This window comes from Castor canadensis, chromosome 10 (assembly GCF_047511655.1).
Source record: "Castor canadensis chromosome 10, mCasCan1.hap1v2, whole genome shotgun sequence".
In the NCBI taxonomy this organism is placed as follows: Eukaryota; Metazoa; Chordata; class Mammalia; order Rodentia; family Castoridae; genus Castor; species Castor canadensis.
Genome location: NC_133395.1, coordinates 145,864,516 through 145,888,652, shown reverse-complemented (window position 1 = coordinate 145,888,652; position 24,137 = coordinate 145,864,516). Strand labels below are relative to the sequence as shown.

The window sequence follows — 24,137 nt, the reverse complement described above, 5'->3', positions numbered from 1 at the left end:
GAGCTATCCCTCTAGTCCTGGTGATACAGAATTCAGTCCACCCAGGCAGCTTGTCCTGTCTCTGTATAGCTCAGACAGCAGGTGACAAATAACCTGAGAGAACAATTTAGAGGAGGATTGGTTTTGCCTCAGGAGCTCAGGAGTTTCAGTCCGGCTCTATTGCTTTGGGTCAGGGTGAGGCAGACTATGGTGGTAGTGGGCAGGTGACAGAGAGAAGCAGTGGATAGGAAGCAGAGGGACACAGACAGGAAGGGGTCAGGGATAAGATACCCTTCAAAGGCACAACCCTCGTGACCTACTTCCTCCAACCAGGCCCTGCCTCCTAACTATCCCCACCTCCCAGTAGCTATCACATTACAAATCCATCAACGGATTAATCCATGGAAGGGAGAGCACTCATGAGCCCTCACTTCCCAAAAACCCATCAACTCGTAACCCAGCCTTAAACACAGGAGCCTCTGGGGGCCATTTCATATCCAAAACATAACACATGACCTTTCTTTTACAGGCCTGAACCCCTCCTCCCTAGGGCTCTTCCAACATTGCCTGACAGAGATTAGGAGATTGCAACAGATCCCAGGGTCTTGACCAGGCAACAACATGTGATGGGTCACAAACAAGAGAAGAGTGAGCCGAATGTACTGAGTGCTAGCAATGAGCCAGGCATGGGCCCAAGCACTCAAATGCCTTGTGACCCAGAGCGAGAGTGTTGTCCTCACTGAGGAAGTCCCACACCTCAATTTCCCCCCCTCCCTTTCCCTCCTCAGGCCTTGGCTCCGCCATGTCCGTGGTACAGGCAACTTAATGTGGCCAATCCTGCTGGTCCTCCCTGTGACTGTAATCACCAGCAACCCGAGAGGCAGCTCTGCTTTCACGTGGATGGAATAGCATTCTCTTCCTGCCCCACCTTGATCAGAGGCCAGACTTCAGCAGTGCATGGCAGGCTTCCCACCATTCTCTCCTGATCTTTCCCACCCTGGCTTCCCTCTTTCTCAAACAAAGGAATCAGGTGCTATGACCCTTATGCTGTGCTGTGAGGCCACCCACTTGTAGGAGGGGGAGTTGGAACCAGGCCAAGCATAGAGTTGCCAGGTACTGTCCAAGATGTGGGCTGTGTAAAGCCTAGAAAGATGAAGACCCCTGGTCCTCTTGTCTGGAGAACCCCTAGCCACAATCCTCCAGGATGGTCCTGAAGCCAACCCCTCCATGCCTCCTTCCCTGCCCCCCAGAAGCCAGCCTCTGTCTCTCTCTAGTGACCTACGTCATTGAGCTGCAGCCCTGCAGAACTCCTGCTCTGAGACCTCTCTCACCATGCCCTTGCTCTGCCTGATCTCCTCCACTTTCTAGGCTTCCGATGCCACCTCACCTTGGCCTTTCCTACACATAGGTCCCTAGCCCTGGTCACATGCACACACAACCACACGACTGGCTAGGGAACTGCTATAGGATGTCTCACAGCTTCCCTTAGTGGGAATCTGTTCAGCTCCCGATGTACTCTATCTGCCTCCTCCCCAAGTCTTCCTGGGTCAGCAAAAGACACATCATCCTTGGGACCCTCCTGGGCCACATTTGCCAGCCTGTCACCCCAGGACTGCCTCCAAAGCACACTGTAGGCCAGCCACCTTCACCTCACTCCACCATCCCACTCTGCCCTCCAGTCACCTTCAGCATGGTGATAGGATAACTGTTCACACCTGTAACAGCTGAGTCATCTCCTGTGCCTACAGGTCTCCACTGTCTTACCCAGCCTACTCACTGTGTCCCTGCCACCCTTCCCACTTCCTCCTTTCTCTGACCTCTCTCCCTGAACTCCTCAGGCTCATTCCTGTCCAAGGCCTTTGTATTTACTCTGCTGTCTGTCTGGAATCCTCCAGCCCTACCCCATGCCCTGCCCCAACCCCACATTCAACCAGGCTGGCTCTCTCTTTTCAGGAATCTCATCTTGTTGAGGAGGGTCTCCATGACCTCAGTGCTTAAAAACTAACTTATACGCCAACCACTAGTCTTCCCCATAATGCCTTGGCCGTGAATAGCCCTGAGTCATCTTGGGGCTCCACGGACAGACCCCACTAGGAAGTCACTATAGAACAAAGTACCACTTGCTGGTGTGACAATCAAGATCTTCACAGCACAGCCCAGACGCATGAGCCAGCTCCCGCCCCCCTGCATGGCCACACACACCTTGCCTCACTCGTGTGTTTGCACTTGCTGCTCCACACTGGGAATGCCCTGCTCCTCCCGTTGGACTGGGAAGGGCCCAGCCACCAGCCTTATGAGGCAATGCAAATACAACTCCTCACCCTCCATACCCCCTGCCTCTGCCACACCCACCTCCCTCTCAGGCAAGATAAGCACCCCCTCCTCTGGTTTTGTTCACACATGCACCTGAGATCCCTGTCAGGTGGCCTGCTTGCTTCAACTCCAGACTGGAGGGTCTCCTGGCCAAGAATAGATCTGAGTCATCTCAGGGTCCACAGTGGCCCCACAGGGCATAGGAGGACCTGGTACTTCATAAAACCTGAGGTTGCCAGCAGCACAGCAACTAAGAGATAGCATAGATAAATGGGACCTCATAAAACTAAAAAGCTCCTGTTCATCAAAAGAAATGGTCTCTAAACTGAAGAGAACACCCACAGAGTGGGAGAAAATATTTGCCAACTATACATCAGACAAAGGACTGATAACCAGAATATATAGGGAACCTAAAAAACTAAATTCTCCCAAAACTAATGAACCAATAAAGAAATGGGCACGTGAACTAAACAGAACTTTCTCAAAAGAAGAAATTCAAATGGCCAAAAAACACATGAAAAAATGCTCACCATCTCTAGCAATAAAGGAAATGCAAATTAAAACCACGCTAAGATTCTACCTCACCCCTGTTAGAATAGCCATCATTAAAAACACCACCAACAACAGGTGTTGGCGAGGATGCGCGGAAAAAGGAACCCTCTTACACTGTTGGTGGGAATGTAAACTAGTACAACCACTCTGGAAAAAAATTTGGAGGCTACTTAAAAAGCTAGACATCGATCTACCACTTGATCCAGCAATACCACTCTTGGGGATATACCCAAAAGACTGTGACACAGGTTACTCCAGACTCACCTGCACACCCATGTTTATTGCGGCACTATTCACAATAGCCAAGTTATGGAAATAGCCAAGATGCCCCACCACTGACAAATGGATCAAGAAAATGTGGTATCTATACACAATGGAATTTTATGCAGCCATGAAGAAGAACGAAATGTTATCATTCGCTGGTAAATGGATGGAATTGGAGAACATCATTCTGAGTGAGGTTAGCCTGGCCCAAAAGACCAAAAATCATATGTTCTCCCTCATATGTGGACATTAGATCAAGGGCAAAGACAACAAGTGGATTGGACTATGAGCACATGATAAAAGCGAGAGCACACAAGGGAGGGGTGAGGATAAGTAAGACACCTAAAAAATTAGCTAGCATTTGTTGCCCTTAACGCAGAGAAACTAAAGCAGATACCTTAAATGCAACTGAGGCCAATAGGAAAAGGGGAACAGGTACTAGAGAAAAGATTAGATCAAAAAGAATTAACCTAGAAGGTAACACCCATGCACTGGAAATCAATGTGAGTCAATACCCTGTATAGCTATCCTTATCTCAACCAGCAAAAACCCTTGTCCCTTCCTGTTATTGCTTATACTCTCTCTACAACAAAATTAGAAATAAGGACAAAATAGTTTCTGCTGGGTATTGGGGGGGGAGAGGGAGGGGGTGGAGTGGGTGGTAAGGGAGGGGGTGGGGGCAGGGGGGAGAAATGAACCAAGCCTTGAATGTACATATGAATAATAAAAGAAAAAAAAAAACCTGAGGTTGGATGGAGTGTTCCAGGCTTGTGGCACATGTCATTTCATTTGAAGCTCACATTAACCATACAAAGTTCACTGATCTCAGACTGTTCCCCATATGCGTAAAAAGAGGGTCTGAGAGTTTAAAGACCCAGTCTCGGGAAAACAGGAAAGAACGCAAACCCTCACCCGCAAACCAGACCCCTCACACCACCTGTATGTGACAGTTTCTGCTGTATGTCTTTACGAAGAGCACAGACGTGTGTCACTAGCACCCAGTGAGCACAGGCATTCAGTTGGGCCCCCGCTCACTGACCTGGGACTTGGGTAAATTGCCTGACCTGAGTCTCTTATTCTCTCACCTGTAAAATCAGCAAAAAACTTTACCCCACCCACATATCACAAAGCGGGGACCTGAAATGATTCAGTACATGGCAAATAAGAGGTGCTCTTTGTCCCCTGACACATATGGAGTGTTTGGTGACTTCTGTCTGAATGAATTAATTCATTACCACCAGGGTCCTGCCAGTAGGGAGTTTGAATGGCTCCTGACTCAGGTGGGGACCCCGCCTCTCACATCCCTGGGTGCTAGAGGGAAAACAGAAGCACTTTGGAAAAGCCACCTGCTCAGGTAGATGTGCAAGCCCCCATGGCAGTGACTTCATCCTCAGCATGTGCATCAGGGGCCACACACTGAAAACCCATGCACCCACCCACGGGCAGGAGACGGGGTGCACACACCACAGCACAATGACACAGGCTGAGTTACAGCTGCAGCCACATAGGTGACAGGCTGAGGAAAGAAGCAAGTCACAGGACAGCACAGCTTCTCCCATCAAAGTTCAAAAACAGGGCACAGAGAGGCAAGACTGCTTACGGGGCAAGGGAAGTTGGAAGGGTCCCATGGCAGAGTGGTGACATGATTTCTACCCCGCTGCCTGCTTTTGTGCTGCTTCCCCTCTGCACTGGGGATCAAACCCAGGGCCCTGAGCAGGCTATACACATGCCCAACCACTGAGCTACATCTCTAGCCCCACTAATGCTTCTTGAACTGTTCACAGGCCCTGCATGCTCCTCTACTCCAAAGACAACAAAAACAGTACTGGAAAAGGTAATATGCTCACAAAATTCTAAAATGAATACTAAAGCCTAAGATTTTAGAAATAGAGCCCAGCACAGCCAGGCACAGGGGCTCATGTCTGTAAAAATCCTAGCTAATCAGGAGGCAGAGACTGGAAGGATCATAGTTTCAGGCCAGTTTGTGACACTCCATCTCAACCAACAGCTGGGTTATTATAGCAAGTGCCTGTCATCCCAGCTACTGTAGGAAGCATAAATAGGAGGATCAAGGTTCAGGCCAGCCCAGGTAAAAAGCAACACCTTATCTCTACAATAACTAGAACAAAAAGGGCTTGGAGGCATGGCTCAAGCAGTACAGCACCTGCCTAGCAAGCACAAAGCCCTAGTTCAAACCCCAGTACCACCAAAAACAAAAAAAGAAAATGAGGACTCAGCTCAGTGCTATGAGCCAGACACAAAGACTGTATGTACCATGTGATTCCACTTATTTGAGGCCCCTGGAGCTTCAAATTCATAGGGACAAAGTCTCGTGGCAGTTGCTGGAGCAGGGGGAGAGGTGGGGAGTGAAGCATTTAAGGGGGACAGTTCAGTTTGGGAAGATGAAGACGTTCTGGAGCCTATGGTGGTGAGGAAGCATAGCACTGTAAATATGTGCTCTGGCCCCTGAGCTGCACGCTCAATGACTGCTTTTGTGTTGTGTAAAGTTGGAAAATGCATTACAGTGTAATTCTGAAAACCTTGAGCTGGTACTTCCCGTTCCCAGAATCCGATCCGCTGACAGATGCCCTGAAACACAAGCAGGAGGGTCCCAGATGCTTGATGTGCTGTGACATCAAGGATTCCAGAAACAGCCCGAATGCCAGTGACTAAAGAATCAACATCACACCCATCCACTCTCATGCAGGGTTAGCATCAGAGGCGCAGGCATGTTATGACATCACGCCTGAGCGTACTGAAGAAAGGTCTTGGCAGAGGCCAATAGGAGAAGGGGACCAGGAACTAGAGAAAAGGTTAGTTTGAGAAGAATTAATTTAGAATATAACACACATGCACAGGAAATCAATGCAAGTCAACTCCCTGTATAGCTATCCTAATCTCAACTAGCAAAAACCCTTGTTCCTTCTATTATTGCTTATACTCTCTCTACAACAAAATTAGAGATAAGGGCAAAACAGTTTCTGCCGGGTAGCGAGGGGGTAGGGGGGAGAGGGAGGGGACAGGGTAAGTAAGGAAGAAGGCGGGGGGAAGGGGGGAGAAATGACCCAAACATTGTATGCACATATGAATAAAAGAGAAAAAAAAGAAATTAAAAAAATATATATCCCCCCCAAAAAAAGAAAAGTCTTGGTCAATGCTCAATGGCGTATGCAATAACCCACCATTCGTCTTTTTAAAGGAACATGTAGACATGCCTAGAGCATTTCTGGAAGGAGAAGGAGGCAGTGCAACAGTCATGGTCTTGGGGAGGGGCCCATCCTAGGGAGGGACACTGATCCATCCCTGTTTGCCCCTTTTGTATTCTGGTTTTGTTTTTTATCATAGGCAGGTACTATCCAATCAAAAAACTTCTGTTTTAAACAGATACTGAGATCCCAGGGATTCGAACTCCTTTGATCACAGGACAATGGGTGACCAGATCAACCTAGCCCAGAGGTCATGACCCTATAAATAGTCCCCCTCTTGCCAACATTGAAGCCCTAAAGAATTCTGGCTTTGGAAGCGTTGCAGAGAAATTTCTCCACCTGGCAGGAGGGTGCTGAATGTTGTCACTCCCCACCAAGCCTCTATTTGATCAGATGTTTGCAGAGCCTCGGCAAACAGCCCAGAGAGCTGTGTGCTGGAGTTCCCAGCATCCTTGGTGTTCTCTGAAGGGTCGTGCGGGGGTCAGATGGGCCTTCCTCAACCACCCAGGTGTCTGAGTCTTTCCATGAAACATATAAAGTAGACACACAGGCAGGAGTCTTGAGTGCAGCTGCCCCAGGATCACAGAACTGAGCAGGGAATGGCAGGACAGCAAGCGCCCCAGGATCACAGAACTGAGCAGGGAATGGCAGGACAGCAAGCGCCCCAGGATCACAGAACTGAGCAGGGAATGGCAGGACAGCAAGCGCCCCAGGATCACAGAACTGAGCAGGGAATGGCAGGACAGCAAGCGCCTCAGGATCACAGAACTGAGCAGGGAATGGCAGGACAGCAAGCGCCTCAGGATCACAGAACTGAGCAGGGAATGGCAGGACAGCAAGCGCCTCAGGATCACAGAACTGAGCAGGGAATGGCAGGACAGCAAGCGCCCCAGGCCCAGGACTCTGCTCTTCCCCGCCCCTCACACCGTCTTACAGCTTGGGAAGGCGTTGTCTGTCTGCCCCCATCCCCAGCAAGCTCACCCGAGCCTGGCCCGGAAGTGACCCAGAAGTGACCCAGAAGGCCAGCTGAGCTCAGACCTGGCAGTCACCTGCTGGATGGCAGCCTGTACCCAAGGCATCTTCCCCTGGCTCTTAGAAGAGGAGCCATGTCCATTCACACATGGGCAGACAGAGGCCTGACTTGGCTCAGCCCACACACCCCAGCCAGGGGCAGCCATGGGGTTCTGGAGCTGGGCCTTCAGAAAGCTGATGAGCAAAATCCAAGAAAGGAAGCAAGGAGGGAAGGCAGGAGGAGGGAAGGGAAGCTTTAGCTCCTGCCATGCACCAGTTCTTCCTGGGAAGCAGGCCCACTCCAGCAGCCCTCCCCAAGCCCACTCTCAAGAATGGCTCTTACCTCCTTGCACCCTCCACAAGGCTGAGAGGTGGGCGTCACTGCCTCCCCTGCAGTGCCAAGGGCCACCTGGAACCAAGTCTGATGGTTCAGCGCTAGCAGCCCAAGAGGCCTGGCCCCGATGAAGGAGTTGTTTCCTGGGCCCTGGTCGGGGCTAAGATTCCTGTTCCTGCCAGAGCCAGGATCTCTGTGGTAACAGCCACCATCCAGCTGTAAGAACCAAGGCCCAGAAAAACAGAGGCCACAGAGACTTATTCTCTGGATGACCCTCGCCCCCAGGCCAAGCACAGGAGCACTCAAGTTGCAGGTCCCCTGAGCCCAGGAATGGTGACAGGTGGTGACCGAGCACAGACAAAAGCAGAGGGGATAAACTTAAACTCAAGGAGCTTCTACCCCCCCACCCCACCCATGTCCCTTTCCGGCCATGTGCTCTGGATGATGAACTCTGGCTGCTGCTTCCAGCATCCCACACCCACCTGACGCTTTCATGTTTGCCAGAGGGGTCCAAAATTGTTTAACTCCTGGTCCCAGAGGGCAAACGTAATGGTTCTGAACTCCAAAAAGAAAAGCACCAGCAGAAAAGGAAAGATGTTCATGGAAAGGTTCTGCAAGCTTGTCAGATGCAGGTCATCTCAACTCCACTCTGGGCGTTACACAGGCTTTCTGGGACATGGTTTTAAAACTGGGGTTGTAGGATGGGGTGTGGCTCCATGGCAGAGCCATGTGACCAATGTGCAGGAGACCCAGTGTTCCCTCCCCAGCACTGCAAAAAAAAAAAAATCAAAGTGGGGCTCCTTCCGAGGTTGGGGAGTGATAGAGGAAGAACTTACACTTGTTAGTGCTTACTGTTGACCCCAACGGGATCTTTTGAATGTATCACCCCATTTGATTCTCCAAACAACCTGCAAGTTAGGGCGAATTGTCTTCTTTATAAAGGCAAGCCAAGTGAGCGCACCAAGATGGGAACATGGTGCTGCTGTCCCCAAGACTTATAGTGCTCTCTGTCTGGAACTGACTTGAAAATATTTCCAAAGATTCTGTATCACAAAGTGAGTGTGCAAGTGGACCTGGTTAGGTAACACATGTAGGGCTTTTTAATTTTAATTTTTATCTATTTATTTTTTTGGCAGTACTGGGGTTTGAACTCAGGATTTTGTTCTTGCTTGGCAGGCACTCCACCACTCAAGCCATCCCTCCAGACCTTTTTGCTGCGGTTATTTTTGAGCTAGGGTCTCACTTTTTGCCTGGGCTGGCCTGGATAGCAATCCTACTTATGCTTCCCACAGTAGCTGGGATGACAGGTGTACACCACCACAGTCAGCTTTTTCTATTGAGATGAGATCTCACATACTTTTTTCCTGGGCTGGCCTCAAACCATGATCCTCCCAATCTCCACCTCCCGAGTAGCGAGGATTACAGGCGTGAGCCACTGCTGTCTGGCACATGTAAGACTTTAATGAGGATCCAGAGGAAGATGCTAAGTTCAACTTGAATATTGTCATCCTATTCATGACAACTGCAAAAATGGCCACTACTCTTTGCAGCCCCTCGCCACCTCTTGAGTCCAGACTGGCCTTATGATGACACTGCCTTGGGCAACAGGATACAGCAGTTGTGAAATCCATAGAGGCTCTGTGGCTGCTGCTCCTTCTCTCCTGGGACCCCGCCAAGTTGCCACATGAACACCCCAGAGGCTGAGAGACCAAGGAAGCAGAGACAACCATCACAGCAGATGCCACCTAGGTCAGCCGGCCCACTGACCACACAGATGCAAACAAGCCCACCTAGTGTCAGTCACTCCTGGCCCAGCTCAGCAGAGCCCATCACAAGACCATCTCCCCACAGCGTTACGGGCTAAAGAAATGATTGCAAAAGCCAACCAGGAATAATGGGCAAAGAACACAGCTTAAAATCAGTACAATCTACAGCAGTATCAAAAACATCACATGGGTAGGGACAGATCTAATTGAAGCTATGTAAGATCTCTTTGCTAAAAATTACCAAGCACTGCCAAAGAAATGAAAGGTTAAACAGAAAAAAATTAATTAGATTCTCATACCACATACAGAAACCCACTCTGGATGAACAAAGGCTCTGAATGTGATGGGCAAAATAATAAAACACCCAGAATACCACGCAGGAAATGTGACTTCAAAGCAGACAATGGTTTTTTGGGGGGAGGGATTTGCAGACCCAGCCCTTTTTGCTTTAGTTGTTTTTTGAATAGGGTTTTGCCTTTATGCCCAGCCTGGACCACAATCCTATTTACACCTCCCACATAGCTGGGATGACAGATGCGCCTCCACACCCAGCTTTTACTGGCTGAAATGGGGTCTTGTGAACTCCCCTCAATCTCCCAAGCTGGCCTTGAACTGCCATACTCCCAATCTCAGCCTCCCAAGTAGCTAGGATTGCAGGCGTGAGCCACTGTGCCTGGTGACAAAGGTTTCTTACACAGGACACAAAAAAATCAGGATCAGTAAGTGGGAGTTCTGTAGAATTAGGATTTCATATTCCTCGGATGGCAGCACTGGCCATGGGTTTGTGAGAAGCCATCTGGAGTGTGGAAAAGCAAGTCACAGAATGAGAAGCCCCACCTCCAACAAACGACTAATGACCAGGACATAGGAAAGACTTCCTACAACTCAAGAAGACAGAGGAACCTACTCTTGACATGGGCAAAGCACAGTCAATAGTAGCAAACTTTCTCAGCACCATCATTTATGAAGGAGTACGAACCAACACAAGAAAGAGACATCGCTGCACCCCCACCAGGTGGCTAAGGTGAAACAGAATGGCACCGTCCAGTACTGGCACAGACCAGGAGAGCTGGAACCCTTACCCACTGAGTGTGGGCACATACCTGGCCATGCACCTTGGGAGCCGATGGCTACGTCAGCTAAAGCGAAGCACACCCTCAGTGTAGCGAATCCAATCCTAGGTGTGAGCTCCCAAAAGAGGAACCCGTCATCCTCACCACCAGGAACCAAGAACAACCAGCCAGCACGCTGGAGTAGATCAGTGAGCCACGGCTCAGTCCTGTAATGAGGCAGTGAAGAACACTTTTAACTACTATGTGCAACTTTACTGCAATTGACAGCTTTTTTGTTGTCTGTACAGGGATTTGAGTTCAAGGCCTTGCCCGACAGGCAGGCACGCTACCACTTGAGCCACAGCCCAGTCTTTTTTAGTTTAGTTATTTTTTTGGAATAGGGTCTTGCTTTTTTGCCTAGAGGCCAGCCTCAGATCATGATTCTCCTGCCTGTGCCTCCTCACCTAGCTGGGGTCTGTGCACCACCACATCCAGCTTATTGGTTGAAACAGAGTCTTACTAACTTTTTGTCAGGGCTGGACTTAGACTTTGATCCTTCCAATATTTGCCTCCTGAGTAGCTGGGATTACAGAAGTATCCTACCATGCCCCACCCAGTTAATGGCTTTAATAGCAATTTAACTGCTATGTGAAAGAACAAGAATGAGTCTCAAATACATCTTGTACCAAAACCAAACACAAGTAAGACCATGCATTATAGTTCCCATTCCACAGAATAAGTTCAACAATAGGCAAGATTCATCGATAAGTCAGAAGAGTGGTTTGAATGAGGGCAGAAGGGATAAGAACTAACGTGGAAGACCTGGCACAGGAAATCGCCAGTTCAGACCTTTTAGGTGGGTTCAGTGATGCACAGAAACACGCACTCACTGATCTGCCACGTGAGGACTTGTGCACTTCACAGCCGCACAGCAGACTCTAACAGGAAGTTCTAAGAGGAGCGTCGTTCTAAGGTGCTAAAGTAAGACACTGGAGATGCTTCAGTACAAATGCTTAGAGAGGGGACACAGAGCACGTAGCAGCCAAAGGGAAACCACACACTATGCAGGCATCCCTGGCTATGTACTGCTTTTACACAGTGAGTGACCAGTACACTTTGCAGACGGTGGAGCAATATGCAGGCCGTCTGAGTGCCAGCTGGTTAGGGACCGGCAAGCATGTGACACGCAGGGTCATGGGATGTGGGAATGACACAGGAGAATGTGTTTATTCTTTAGAGCTGCAAGTACAACATGCCATGCACACACATGTGCATACTACATATAGGTATACACACTTGGCCTCCACATTTATGCATTCAACCAACTCAGAATAAAAAAGTATTTGGAAGAAAAATTATGTCTGTGTTGGACCTGTACAGACCTTTTCTTGTCATCACTCCCGAAACAATACAGTCTCACAACTCTTTACACAGCACTGTCACCACATTAAATCATCTAGAGACAACTGAATGAGTACAGGACGGTGTACATGGCTTCTGTGCAAACACTATGCTACTTAGATAAAGGGCTTAAGCATCCTTGCATGTTGGTACACAAGGGGGTCCCAGAGCTAACTCCCTACAGGTACCAAGCAATGACTGTGGGTGTATACGCATGTGTTTACATATGTGTGTACTTCTGTGTGTACATATACATGTATATCTCAAACAAGAAAATACTACAGCTGAATATCTTCACTGAGCCCCTGTCCCCCCAACAGCCCCTCTGGGGATTGTGCCAGCTGCCTGCCACTGTGGTGGGGTTCCAGGAATCTCGTGGGTGTGTCATGTTAGCAGAGCCATGGTTCTGGAAGGGGGCTCCATGGTGGGCTCCAACCACTAGGAGGAGGGGCCAGAGGCCCAGCGCTTGCCTTCCAGCTGCACCTTAGGAAGCTGTGGGAGGTGACAGCTGCACGGTCCAATGGCCCAATGGCCATGGCAGGCCTCACCTCCTGTGGCTCCCAGACAGTAGGCGGTGTGTGCTCTTGTCATCAGCATCCTAACAGGCTGTGACTGTCCAGGTGTTTACAACCAATGAGAGAAACTCAACACCAAACCAGGAAAGAAGCTGGCGCCGCCCAGCGGCCCCGATTCAAGAGAAGTGCAGAGACTCCAACAAGCTTAGCTGTCTCCAAGCACTGGATGCTTCTGAGTACAAGTAGGGACTGCACTGACCCTCCTCAGAAAGAGCCATGAAGTCCTTGTTTCATCACTGAAGAGTCTCATAGTGGGCCATGCACGAAGGGCAGCTTTGCACATGGACAGAGGTGGGTTTGGAGCAGGGCCACACTACTGCCCAGGCACCTTTCCACCCCATGGGGCAGGCTCCCTCTGTCATGAAGAGTAAGTGAGGTAGGAGAAGCACCTGCCGCAGGTAAGAGGCTAGACAGACAAGAGCAAGACCACACTGACCACCCCGTGCCCCTCCTTATTCCAAGTGGTCTGCTGTATGGATCTGCAGCAGAGATGTCCTTGGTCTGAGTCAGCTCCTGACTCCACTGGCACCAGAAGGGGCAAAAGCAGCACACTGCTGGTTCGGAGCCTAATGCAAGGATGTTGTGATTACTCACCTTCTACCTGGGGCAGGCCAGACTAAACTCACTGAGGATGAGGAACAACATGGGGCAGGGACAAGGGACCACATGGGGTAGAGATGAGAGTCCATGAGGAACAGAGAGATGAGGAAGAAACGAGGGACCACACGGGGCACAGTTTTCCCCTCCATAAAATGGGGTGACCACATGGCCTCTCCCAGAATTGCCACCAGGTAGCACTCCATGTTTTTAACAGGTGTCCCAAACAGTGGGCCTGAACCCAGCACCAACCAGGGCTGGCCATCAGTGATGACAGCCAGGAGAGCCAGCCTGGAGGCAAACACATAGTGTCTGCCCTACTTGAACAGCAGCCTCTTCCCAGCTTCTCAGATGACTGGCCTGTGTCATATGGGCCTAGCATGGCTGTATACACCAATTTTTCAAAAAGCCAGAAGCTGAGTTTTATGGAAAGTCTTCTCACGTCTAAATATATGCAACAAATTCTTTTTTTTATTCCCCATGGTACTGGGTTTGAACTCGGGGCCTGTGCCTGCTAAGCAGACAATCTATCTTTTTGAGCATGCCCCCAGTCCTTTTTTGCTTTCATTATTTTTTAGATAGGTTCTTGCTTTTTGCCAGGCTGGCCTTAGACCCTGATCCTCCTACCTAGGCCTCTCAAGCAGCTGAGATTACAGGCGTGAGCCGTCACGTCCAACCTGCAACAAATCCTAACACTCACAAGCATGCCCTGCAGACGCAGACAGACAAGAGCAAGACAGAGGCAGGCCACCGCCGACCATGCCTCCTGCAGCCCGGCTCCTGAGACTGAGGGAAATCCCCATTATCCCTTACACAGCCCATGTGCTCAGAACCTCATGAGGTAACCGGGCTCAGGAGTGGTGCCACAGGCCCCAGGTGACAGTCCTCCAACCCTGTACTCCTAACCCCATTCAGCTGTCCCGGGTCCATGAGGGGATTGGACCCAGGGCCCTGCAGGTTCCCAAATCCCTGGATGCCCAAGCCCCTTGCCCCTTACAGAAAGTGGCATGGTTTTCCGGATCTTGTGCACTTCCTCCTGTAGACTTTTAAGCATCTCCAGGTCACTTGCCATCACATCCCAGTGTAAATGCTTAGGGAATGCTGACCAAAAGGAAGTCTGCACTGTTCAGTACTGGCGCCATCTTTCTCCTGAATATTTTCTGTATGAATCACGAATTTGGAGGGCCCGTCACGTCCTCCCAGCTTCCTGACACAACACTGCATCAGGTCTGGGGACTGCAGAGCCGGTGGGAAGCCCCAGAGTCTTGGCCGATCCACGTTGTTTCCGGCAGGCCCCCTGAAGCCGTGGCACTTCAGATGCTCCATGTCTAAGCCCTGTGGCTGGAGGTGGGAGGGGAAGGAACAGTTGATCCATCTCTAAGTCCCCCTCGAAGGGCTCTGCTGCTGGATGGGGCCACCTGCCCCACTTGCCCCAGGAGCCTGGAGGTCCTGTGGGGTATGAGTCTATCATGCTGGCCACAGGCCTGGGGCTTCCCTGGGACCTTGTGTTGTCCTCATGGACTCCTCAGACATCACACAGGTTTAAAACGCCACAGGCTAAGACTGGAGAGGAAAATCTGCCAGGACTCCAAGGAATGGGCCAAACCCAGGCAGTCACTCTCTGCTGCTCCGTGGAGCTACAGCCTGGTGGTTCTGGCCCCCACAGATTTACAACTTCAGAAGGACCAGGCTAGCTCCTGGGGTTGCAAGGGTTGAGGGCACCTGTGTTCCCTCTGCACCCTTCAGATCATGCTGCCCCTACCTCAGACCTTCAGTGGCCTCCCACTGCCCTCAGGACAAAGGCCGAAATCTCCATCCTGAGAATTTTCCTGTCACTCTGGGTCTAGCTCCTATCACCAGCCACAGGGTCTCTGCCCAACGCAATTCAATTCCCCATAGGTGCAGGAACTTTGCACACGCATTACCCCTGCCTGGAGAACCCTCTTCTCACAGCTCCCCAGCTGCCACTGCACTGCAGCTCAGGCACCATTTCCTTCAGGAAGCCTTCCTTGATCCCCAGGAGGAGTTTGAGCCCTCATCACCCACAGCTCAGAATTTCACACCTGTGTGACAGGTTCCTATTCTCTCCCACCCTGGGCTTCCTAATGGGGAACTCGGGGCTGGGTTTTGCTCAGCATTGTGCTCGCAGTACCTGCCCTGGCCCAAGCACACACCGGACACTCAGGAGGGACCATAGGGACAAAGCAGTGCAGAGAAACCTGATGCCACCACTTTCTGCGTGCATCCACGGCCAGCGGACTTCCCACTCCTGGGTGGGTGAGGCTACGGTAGGGCAAAAGGGCTTAACTGGCACCAGCTCTTCTGACAGTGGTGGCACAAGTCTCAGGTGCTACATGCTGTCTGTAGGATGAAACAGTACCTGAATTTTAAGGAGTCTCTGTTCTCGCAAGCTTCACAGCATTCACAGACCCCATCTCTGCACAACCTGGTTCCGTGAGGCCCTGAGGAAGGCACCTGGTCTGCCACCCTTTCCTGGGGTTCACAAGCAGGGAACTGTCTTCCACTGCTCTCAAGAGCCTCTGAACTCACACACAGTACTGCAGCAGGAAGGGGCCCGGCTCCCTGTACAGTGAGAAAAGCCACCTCTGAAAGCCCCCCACTGACAACGGCATCAGATCCCTTCTCCCCAGCCCAGCAAGCTGGGCATGTGGCTTCCATTAGGCCACATCTGGACACGCTCAGAGGCAGGGGTGGCTCAACTGAGACAGCCTGGATCCCTGGCACAGCTCCGGCTCCCAGGCAGGACCTCCACGGCAGTCCAGCCTGGGTCAATGGCTGGAAACTACCTCCTCCAGGCCCCCAGGTTGCCTTGGCAACAGGGCTGTGGGTCACTTCCGGCCCATTGCAGGCTCCACAGGCTGATCCAGGCAATGCCACCGCCCAGCTTCTCCCCATCCAGGGCCCCTCCATTCCCCAGGATCCCCGCCGCCTCCACCCCTGCCCTCACCCACAATGGCAGCCAGAGGCTCTAAGATCCAAACCCCACTTCCCTGTACACGCTCAGCAGCAAGATGAGTCTCCACCTGTAAACCCCCCCTCCTTGTCATGCTGCACACCCAAGATTGTGACCAGGGACAAACCTGTGTGTGTGTCCCCGCCCAATGCATTCCACCCCACTGGGCCTCCAAATGCGGAGGCTGAGCCTGCCTTGCTCACTGGCACAACCCCCAGCAGAGAGAGGACACTCAGGGTGCCTGCTGCAGAAGTGAGCAGACAGGGTGACGAGCAGATGGAAGATATTGATTGCGAACATTTGTAATTACTCAGCAAGTACTCCGCTCCAGGCCGAGCACTTGACTTGAATTACCTCAATTAATCTTCAAAACAGTCCCACGAAGCAGGGACTTCTCTGCTGCCTACAGATGGGTGACTGAGGCACCAAAGGGGCAAGCCACTTGCCCAAGTCACATATCATGGAATCAGAGCATGTAAACTGGTAGGTGATGGTGGACACTGGGCAGGGAGCAGGATGGAAGACAGAGGTGGGTGATGGATGTGGATCTGGCCAGGTCTGAGCTCCTGGGTCCCACCTAAGTCCACACTTCCCTAACTTGCCTTATCTCCACTCCATGCACAGCCAGAGCCTCAGCTGCTGATTCTGATCTCTGGGCCTTTGCACGTGCTGAGCGCCTACCAGGATGGCACTCAGACAGCTGGATGAAGGGCATGCAGTCGAGCCCAGCTGCCAGCAGTCCTCACCAAAACCACACCCCAAATCCATCTGAGAAAGCCCAGGACAGAGGCAAACACGAATGGGGCAAAGCAGTTCTACAGAGCTCCACACCGAGGCCTCTGGCAGCAAGAGAAGCAAGGGGCCAGGGAAGTCTATTTTGGAACCCCAGAGCCTGCAGCCCCAACTCCCTCCCAGGCCAGGCTGCCGCCCCCTCTGTGCCCCCACCATACACATGCATTTCATTAGATCCTGATCTCCTGCACCCCCCACCCCGTACCCTGCCTCCACCTCCTGCAGGCCCAGGACTAAGTGGGAAGCAGGGGCCCACTGCCCACCGCACCCTCCTGTCCCAATAGCCACACGTCTCAGACCCTGCTCAGCTCGGGGCAGGAGCTGGAGCCCATCTCCCCAACTTGGTGGAAGCACTGAGTCACAGGAACAGGGGCTTTCACCTCACTGGGGCTCCACCAGGAGGCTGTGTGTCCTGCCCACTGGAAGCAGGGGGCCGGAGAGGGTTCTGCAGACCTGGAGCAGCCACAAGTGCCACACAGAGTCCAGGCCCAGTGAGTGAGGGACCCAGTGTGGGAGCACTGACACATGGGAATCCAGCCCGCACAGGCCAGGAAACTTGCCAAGGCCACACAGCTTTGGGCAGCAGGATAGGAAGAGTCCCCTCATGCCCCCTCTTCCAGGAGGCCTTCCCAGATACCACCCAGGCATCTCTCCCTCACAGCCCCCGGCCTAGAGACCAACATCAAAGTGGGCCAGCCCTGGCTTGTCAGGGCCACTGAGCTCTGCTCACAGATGACACCCAATAGTGATAGGAGATAGAACAAGACACAGACTCCCAGCTGTGGGGAGAGAGTTCTAGAAACCACACAACACCTCAGAGCATCCTTGGAGGGGAAGGGAGAGAAAGCAGAGCACAGGGAAGGGACAGATAAGGCACGATTCAAAAATTGAGAGATGGCTTCCTGGAGGATGCTGAGCTGGCTGGAACAGTGTGAGCACATGCTTGAACAGAGGGGAGATGGTACAAGTGCTCAGGGGAGGGAAGGGAAGTTGGGCAAAAGGGTATGAGTAAGAGAAGAGATGATCAGAAGGCTAGATGACAGAAAAATGATACACAAGTATCCAAGAAATAATGCACCATAGTTATTGCTAAGAGAAGTTAAAACAGAATAAAAAGAAAGGTGGATGATCAGGGAAGGCATCCCTGGTGAAGTGACCTGAGCAGGACTGAATGGAGCAAGACACATGGACACCTGGAATAGGGTGCAGCAAGTGCAAAGGTCCTGGGGTGAAAAGCTGCCTGGCCAGGAGGCTAGTGGGACTGAACAGACTGCAGGAGAAGGGGATGGAAGAAACTGTCTAGGAGGCCACCAAGGCAGCTGTGCAGCGAAGGCCTTCTACTCTGAGTGAGGCGTGAGAGGAGACAAGGGCTGATGTTATGTAACAGGATCTCAGGCTGGGAGGAGAGGCAGAGTGGGTACCAGGCTCTCAAAAACAGCCCACAAGAGAAAGCATCCCCTCTGTCCAGGAACACCCCAGAGCCCAGGAACACAGCTGGGCCCACAGTGTCTGTGGGAGGGGGTGCATGTGCAGCTGCTCCAGATCTGCAAATGTCACATTTCCTGCTGAGATACCCATGGACCCCTCCTGATAAGGTACTCCTTCCAGACCCTCGACCAGAGCCTGCCAAGGGCCTCAGCACCTCCTAGAACAGGGACTTCACCTCCTACCCACGCCATCCTTTCTCAGGGCCCCCAGCCTGTCTGGCGGCCTGGTCTCTGCAGCTGTACAGAGGCCCAGGGTGGTGGCTGGTTCCTTCCCAGGCTCAGTGGCTCTGGAGGAAGCAGAAAGACTTACCTTCAGGGCTGCCTCTGGGAACAGAGTGCACAGAGTTAGGGTCCATGTGCTCCTCTGCCCGGGACCGGGGCAGCATCTGTGGCTGCTCGGGCGCCTCCTTGGGCACCTCCACGGTGGGGGCAACTGGGACTTCATCACGTGGTGGTGTGGACACGGTGGGGGAGGTACTGAGCTTGAAAGGGACCTCAAGAGAGCTCAGTGTGGCTTGTGACGTGATGACACCAGCCAAGCTGGACCCTGGCAGGGATGCAGCACCCTCCTTCACAGCACTGCGAGGTGTGGCCTGGGCATCTGGGATAAGGTTTTCCTCGGGCCCTGCCTTGGCTTCTACCCCTTTCTCCTGGTCAGGAAAGCTGGGTCTGACGGGGGCAGGGGCTGTGGTGGGCAGCCCATCTGGCACCCTGGGGCCACCTGCTGCCGGCTGCTCAGTGACTACCACCTCCTCTGCTTCATCTTCCCCTTCCTCATCCTCTTCCTCATCAATGTCCTCTGTTACTCTTCTGGCTTTGGCCTGCACAGGGGCTGGAGGACCCAGGGCGGCAGCTGCCGTGGGCCTGGGGAGGCCAGCTGGCCACAGGGTTGCCCGCAGTGAGGACAGTGGCTGATTCCCACCTCCCAGAGCAGCTGGGGGGCCCCCTACACCCGCCTGGACCTCGCCAGCCAGGGCCACCGCTGCTTCTGCCTCAGCCACCTCTTGGTCATAGCTGTAAGGGTCTTCATAGTGTCGCTCAGGGTCACCCTCCTCGGTGTCTGAGAAGTTCCCAGGGCAACCAGGGAGCTGGTAGCAGATGAGTTCACCACCAGCGTCAGGGCAGTGGCAGGCCCGGCAGGGTGAAAGGTGCACGGTGTGGCCGGCAGCATACTTGCGGCCAGTGTGGACACAGCCCAGCTGACCACACTGTGGGCAGCTGTCGGCCGCCACCACGGCTTCGATGCAGTTGGGTGGCAGCTCTGGGCAGAGCATGAATTGGCAGCTGATCTTGCCACCAGTCGGTGGGCAGGAGCACTCGGTGCTACCGAAGTCTACAAAGTAGGACTGGCCAGCGGGCACACGGCCATCCACGAAGCCACCCTGCACACAGTCGTAGTACTGGTAGCCCTCACAGGCGCAGCCCTGCTGCACGCACGTGGCACAGCAGGCGCCAGGCTCCAGCGCCTCCTCGATGCAGTTCTCCAGCGGTGGGCACTCCACACCTGTGCAGTCCTGCCATGGCACCGCCATGCCCGAGCTCGGGTTCAGGGCAAGGGCCAAGGCCAGGGCTAACCAGGCTCCTGCAGGTTCCCAGAGCAGCGCCATGGTCCTGTGAGACCCTGGGGGATGGAGAGGGAGCCTGTCAGCACCAGAGTCACAGCGGACAGGACAGGGGTGCACCCACCTACCTTGTGCATACGCAGGACACAGCCACAGCCACCTCCAGTTCCAGCGCACATTCATCAGGTTTGCCAGACTCACACAGTCTGCCACACACAGGAAAGATCCACAGACAGGTGAGCACATGTCACTCAAGTGCCACAGATGTTAAAGGAGAGTCACCAACATGGCCCCACATCTGTTCACACAGGGTCACTTGAGTCTCTTGGCTAGTGTCCTGACCCAGGCCCTCTGAGAGGGTCCCTTGTGCCTAGACTCACACACCCAGGCAGGCACACGCTACTGCATCCTTGCTAGTCACACTTACACACCCTACAACTCAGGAAGTGTGGTTTCACCCTGTTCCGTGGGGCTCCATGCACAGTCACGTAGTCTCACCCAGCCACACCCATGTGCAGGACACATCCATAGATGGTCTTGCACACACAGCCTCCAAAAGTTGGCTGGTTTTCCAGCATGGATGCTGGCTGGGGATGTGACCAGAGGTGAGCGCTGGGCTTTGGAACAGCCATTCAACCCCTCCCGTCCATGTACCACAGCACTCGTGCTCAGATTCCAGGGCTCTAGATCGTCCCCATGAGATGCCTGGGGCTGCGAGATGAGCCCTAGGTGGACTCCTGTCCACCTCCTCAAAACATCAGCAATGTGTCCTATAGGCCTCCATGTGCCTGATCCCCCACACAAGCCCGAGTCCCAGAATGGCTCTCCTCTCTCTGCCCCTCCCCAGCTCTGGCCTGCCTATCTGCCCTGGAGTATACCTAGCCTGGACACTGCCCCTCTGCCTCCCCATATAGTTCCTCCCTTTCTTTGGCATGCCAGTGTGATCTGAAGGCAGCTGGCCCTGACATGCCACACCTACAACCTGTCCCTGCATCCCATCTCCTGCAAGGAACGGTCCTTCCTGATTGGGCTGGCCACTTGGGGCCCTGTGGGAAACACCCCGAGTGGCCCTCTCCCATACTGAATACTCCCAAGGGCTCTTCCCTACCCCCACCCTCCTTGATGTCCTTACAAGTCACTCAAATGCCACCCTCTCACCAGTCCTCACTCTCACCACTCCTGTGAGTCACAGTGACTCAGTCTCCACAAGGCCAGACCCCACCCCTGGACAGGACACTCCCCCGAAGTCATAGGCAAGGGCTCTGCCTCCATTCAGTCCCCTGCCCAGGGCCCAGCCCCAAGGTGGTACTAATGCTTTCACAAAGCAAAAAGTGCCTGCTTTTTTTTTTAAGACATGAAATGGCATCTCTAGTCTTTTAAGCATTGGTTATTTCAAACTTTTGTTAAAAGACAGTAAATTTTTTAAAGTTTCAGGAAAGAGAAGAGTGGAGAGCAGAGTCACCGTGGTTTCTAGAGGAAGTGCCACAGCTGTCCACCTCCCAGCTAAGCTCAGTCAGGGGTAAGTGAACAGGCATGGCCTATTACTACGGCCAGGGCCCTGACAGCCGCAAAGGAGTGACAGCCAGTTGGTCACCAGCAGCAGCAGTAGTCTGGGGCCCTATCACAGCTGGTCAACCCATAGTGACATGGGCCCTCCTCTATGCAGGCACCTCTAGGCGCTGGAGGTTTATCAGCTAATAAGACAGGCCACCGGCTGTCCTCCCAGAGCTGATAATCCAGGGGAGGGGACGCACATAATAAACGCAAGTGCAAATCTGTGCCAGGCACTGATGAGTGCCCAGTGTAGCAACAAATGAAGGAAGGAAACTGGAAGGAGTTGGCAGGGAGAGCCTATATCCACTGGGTGGTCAGGAAAGTTTCACTGAGTAGGTGGTATCTGAACTGTGATCAACAGTCTCACTGGAGGCAAAGCATTTCAGGTAGTGGGAACAGAAGGGCCAAAGTGCCTGAGGAAGGACTAGCAGAAGGCAAGTGAGGAACAGTGAGAACCAACATGGCTGGAGCCCAGGAGTAAAGACAGAGGTAGTAATGGCACACCAAGCAGCTTCTGCTGCAGTGACAGACACTGTGCCATGCCTGGAATCCCAGAGGCCTGGAGGTAACCCAATCTACTCTCTGTTGAAACAGAGAAGACAGGCAGAAGGCAGGCAACTGGCAGGGCAGTAAGCAACGAGAGACTGGAGGGAACAAAGAAGGAGAATCTAGTGAAGGTCGCGTTAATAGGGTTCACTGATAGACTGGATGGAGCTCAACAGAAAGAGCAGCCAAGGGTCCTGGCCCGAGAAACCTGCGAATCGTACCATAGGAGGCCGCTAGAAACAGGCCAGGCTACAGCCTGGAAACGTGAGGGACCCTCTTTAGCCCTGAGGACTGATACACCGCTGACCCATTTCAAGAAGCCACCGCAGGAGAGTAAAGAGCACCACAAAGCTGCTGAGAGGAATGGCAGCCGTGAAAATGGGGGTTCCCATCCTAAATGACAAAGCCACCAACATCTAGATGGTGATGGGGAGGGAGGGTAAATGCTTGCCCCACTCGGGCTGGCGAGAGCCCTCCACCAGCCTCCCTTCATCTCAGGAAGGAAGGCGTCCCAATTGCAGCCTGTAGGGTTCCCCTAGAGCTTCCTCAGGGAGCCCAGACTGCCAAGTCTGTCCCCTTGCTTTGCTCACCTGCAGAACACTCAGGGTGACCTGACCCTCTGACCCCATCCTGATCTCTGGATCCCTATCACCCCGACCCCAGGCTCAGGAACAAGAATGAACTTTAGCTTGGAGCCTGACTCCATTCTCTGCTTTTGCTGTACAACCCCAGGCAAAGCCCTGGCCCTCTCTGAACCACAGTTCTAGTTCACAGATGAGAGATTCTGCAGTGCCTCAGGTTACAGTCAGGCCCACAGGCACTGTCTAGCCCTCAGAGGCACTTTGGTTCACATGATGGGGTTTGAGTTTTCAACTGATTACCAGCACTCACAAACTGGAAACAGTCAAGTGAAAATCCAGGTTTCTAACTCAGGTTTAAAACAACTAAGCTCCAGCCACCCTGAGATGACATTAAATGCGACTGGGCTCCCTGTCCCTGCGTGGTGTAGCCTAGAGGCCCCTGGTACCATCTGAAGGTTGTCCGCCTACCAGGAGGGGGAAGGACCAGCTGGATGAGTGCAGAGGAGGCAGCCCAACTGAGGATGGGATCAGCCCCACTGTCCTTCATCTCTATGGCTGCTCCAGCTGGAGTGTGCGTGAGGATGGGAGGGAGGCAGACCTCACCTCCTCCTGTTAGGAGGAGGGGAAGAACACCCTGTCCCAGAGGTAAGCAAAAAGCATGAAGGCACAGTCTCCATTTTGCTGGGCCCTGTGCTCCTCTTGGGGGCTCCAACTGCTAATTTCCCATGTTCCCCACCCCTGCCAAATATGCTCCTGAATGTGTGGCTCCTACCAACTGATCCCATCAGCCTGAAATTGCGAGCCAACCAGAAGGGGGTTGAAAGGGTCCTGACCTCCCTTCAGATGGCCAGGCAGCCCCAGCAGCCAGTCTACCAGCAAATAAAGGCACTAACAGGCCACTCTGTGCCAGTTGGTACCATGCTGTGCTACCAAGCAGGTCACAGTGCACTGAGCCCAGTCTCCTAAGGAGGCAGCACTTATGGGGTCGGCACAGGCTCTCAGGAACCCGGAGAAAGGCACACAATAGAATGCCAGTGTGCTGTAAGGATGGTACTACCAGCCCCGGGATGGCCTGCAGTAGCATCTCTGAAGGACACACACATGCAGCTGGCACAAGTTCCGTGACCCTGTGGTGCTGCTCAGGGCTCTGCTAAGAAAGACGCACAGGCCCACATAGCCCATGGAGGTCACTGGCCCATGTGCAGGCAGGTGGAGCCTACCGTGCTCATTGTCCTTCCCCGATGTGCTGCTGGCTCTTCCACACTGCTGTGTGCCTGAGAGGCTGAGCGCTGATACGTGCCCAAGTGTCCTCCAACTGCCTATGGACTCAACCAATGGGAGCCACTGACAGACTGGAGGGTAGGAGAGAGACTGGTGTGCCCATTTCCTGCCTCTTTTCCCCTCTCTCTCCCTCCCTCCCAGGCAGGGCTGTAGCATAGCTATCCCCCCTCATTATGGTCACAGCCCTTGCTGGGGTCTCATAGCTGCATCTTCCATCCTCCAGAACAAGGGTGATCATGGCTGCACATATGGACTCCCTTTTTTTCCCCCATAGCCTGACAGACAGACAGATGACACTGGGAGTCAGTGA

General features: G+C 52.9%; 1 protein-coding gene across 2 annotated transcripts in view; it reads right to left on the bottom strand.

Moving 5' to 3' along the window:
* The window catches only part of Fbln2 (fibulin 2), a 71,958-nt gene that overhangs the window by 30,126 nt on the left and 17,695 nt on the right, over window positions 1-24,137 (bottom strand). For both annotated transcript variants that reach the window (XM_074044563.1, XM_020176167.2), the window contains exon 2: window positions 18,614-19,924. In XM_074044563.1, the coding sequence (XP_073900664.1) occupies window positions 18,614-19,910 (1,297 nt within the window). In that variant the 5' untranslated portion in view covers window positions 19,911-19,924. The remainder of the gene's footprint in view (window positions 1-18,613; window positions 19,925-24,137) is intronic.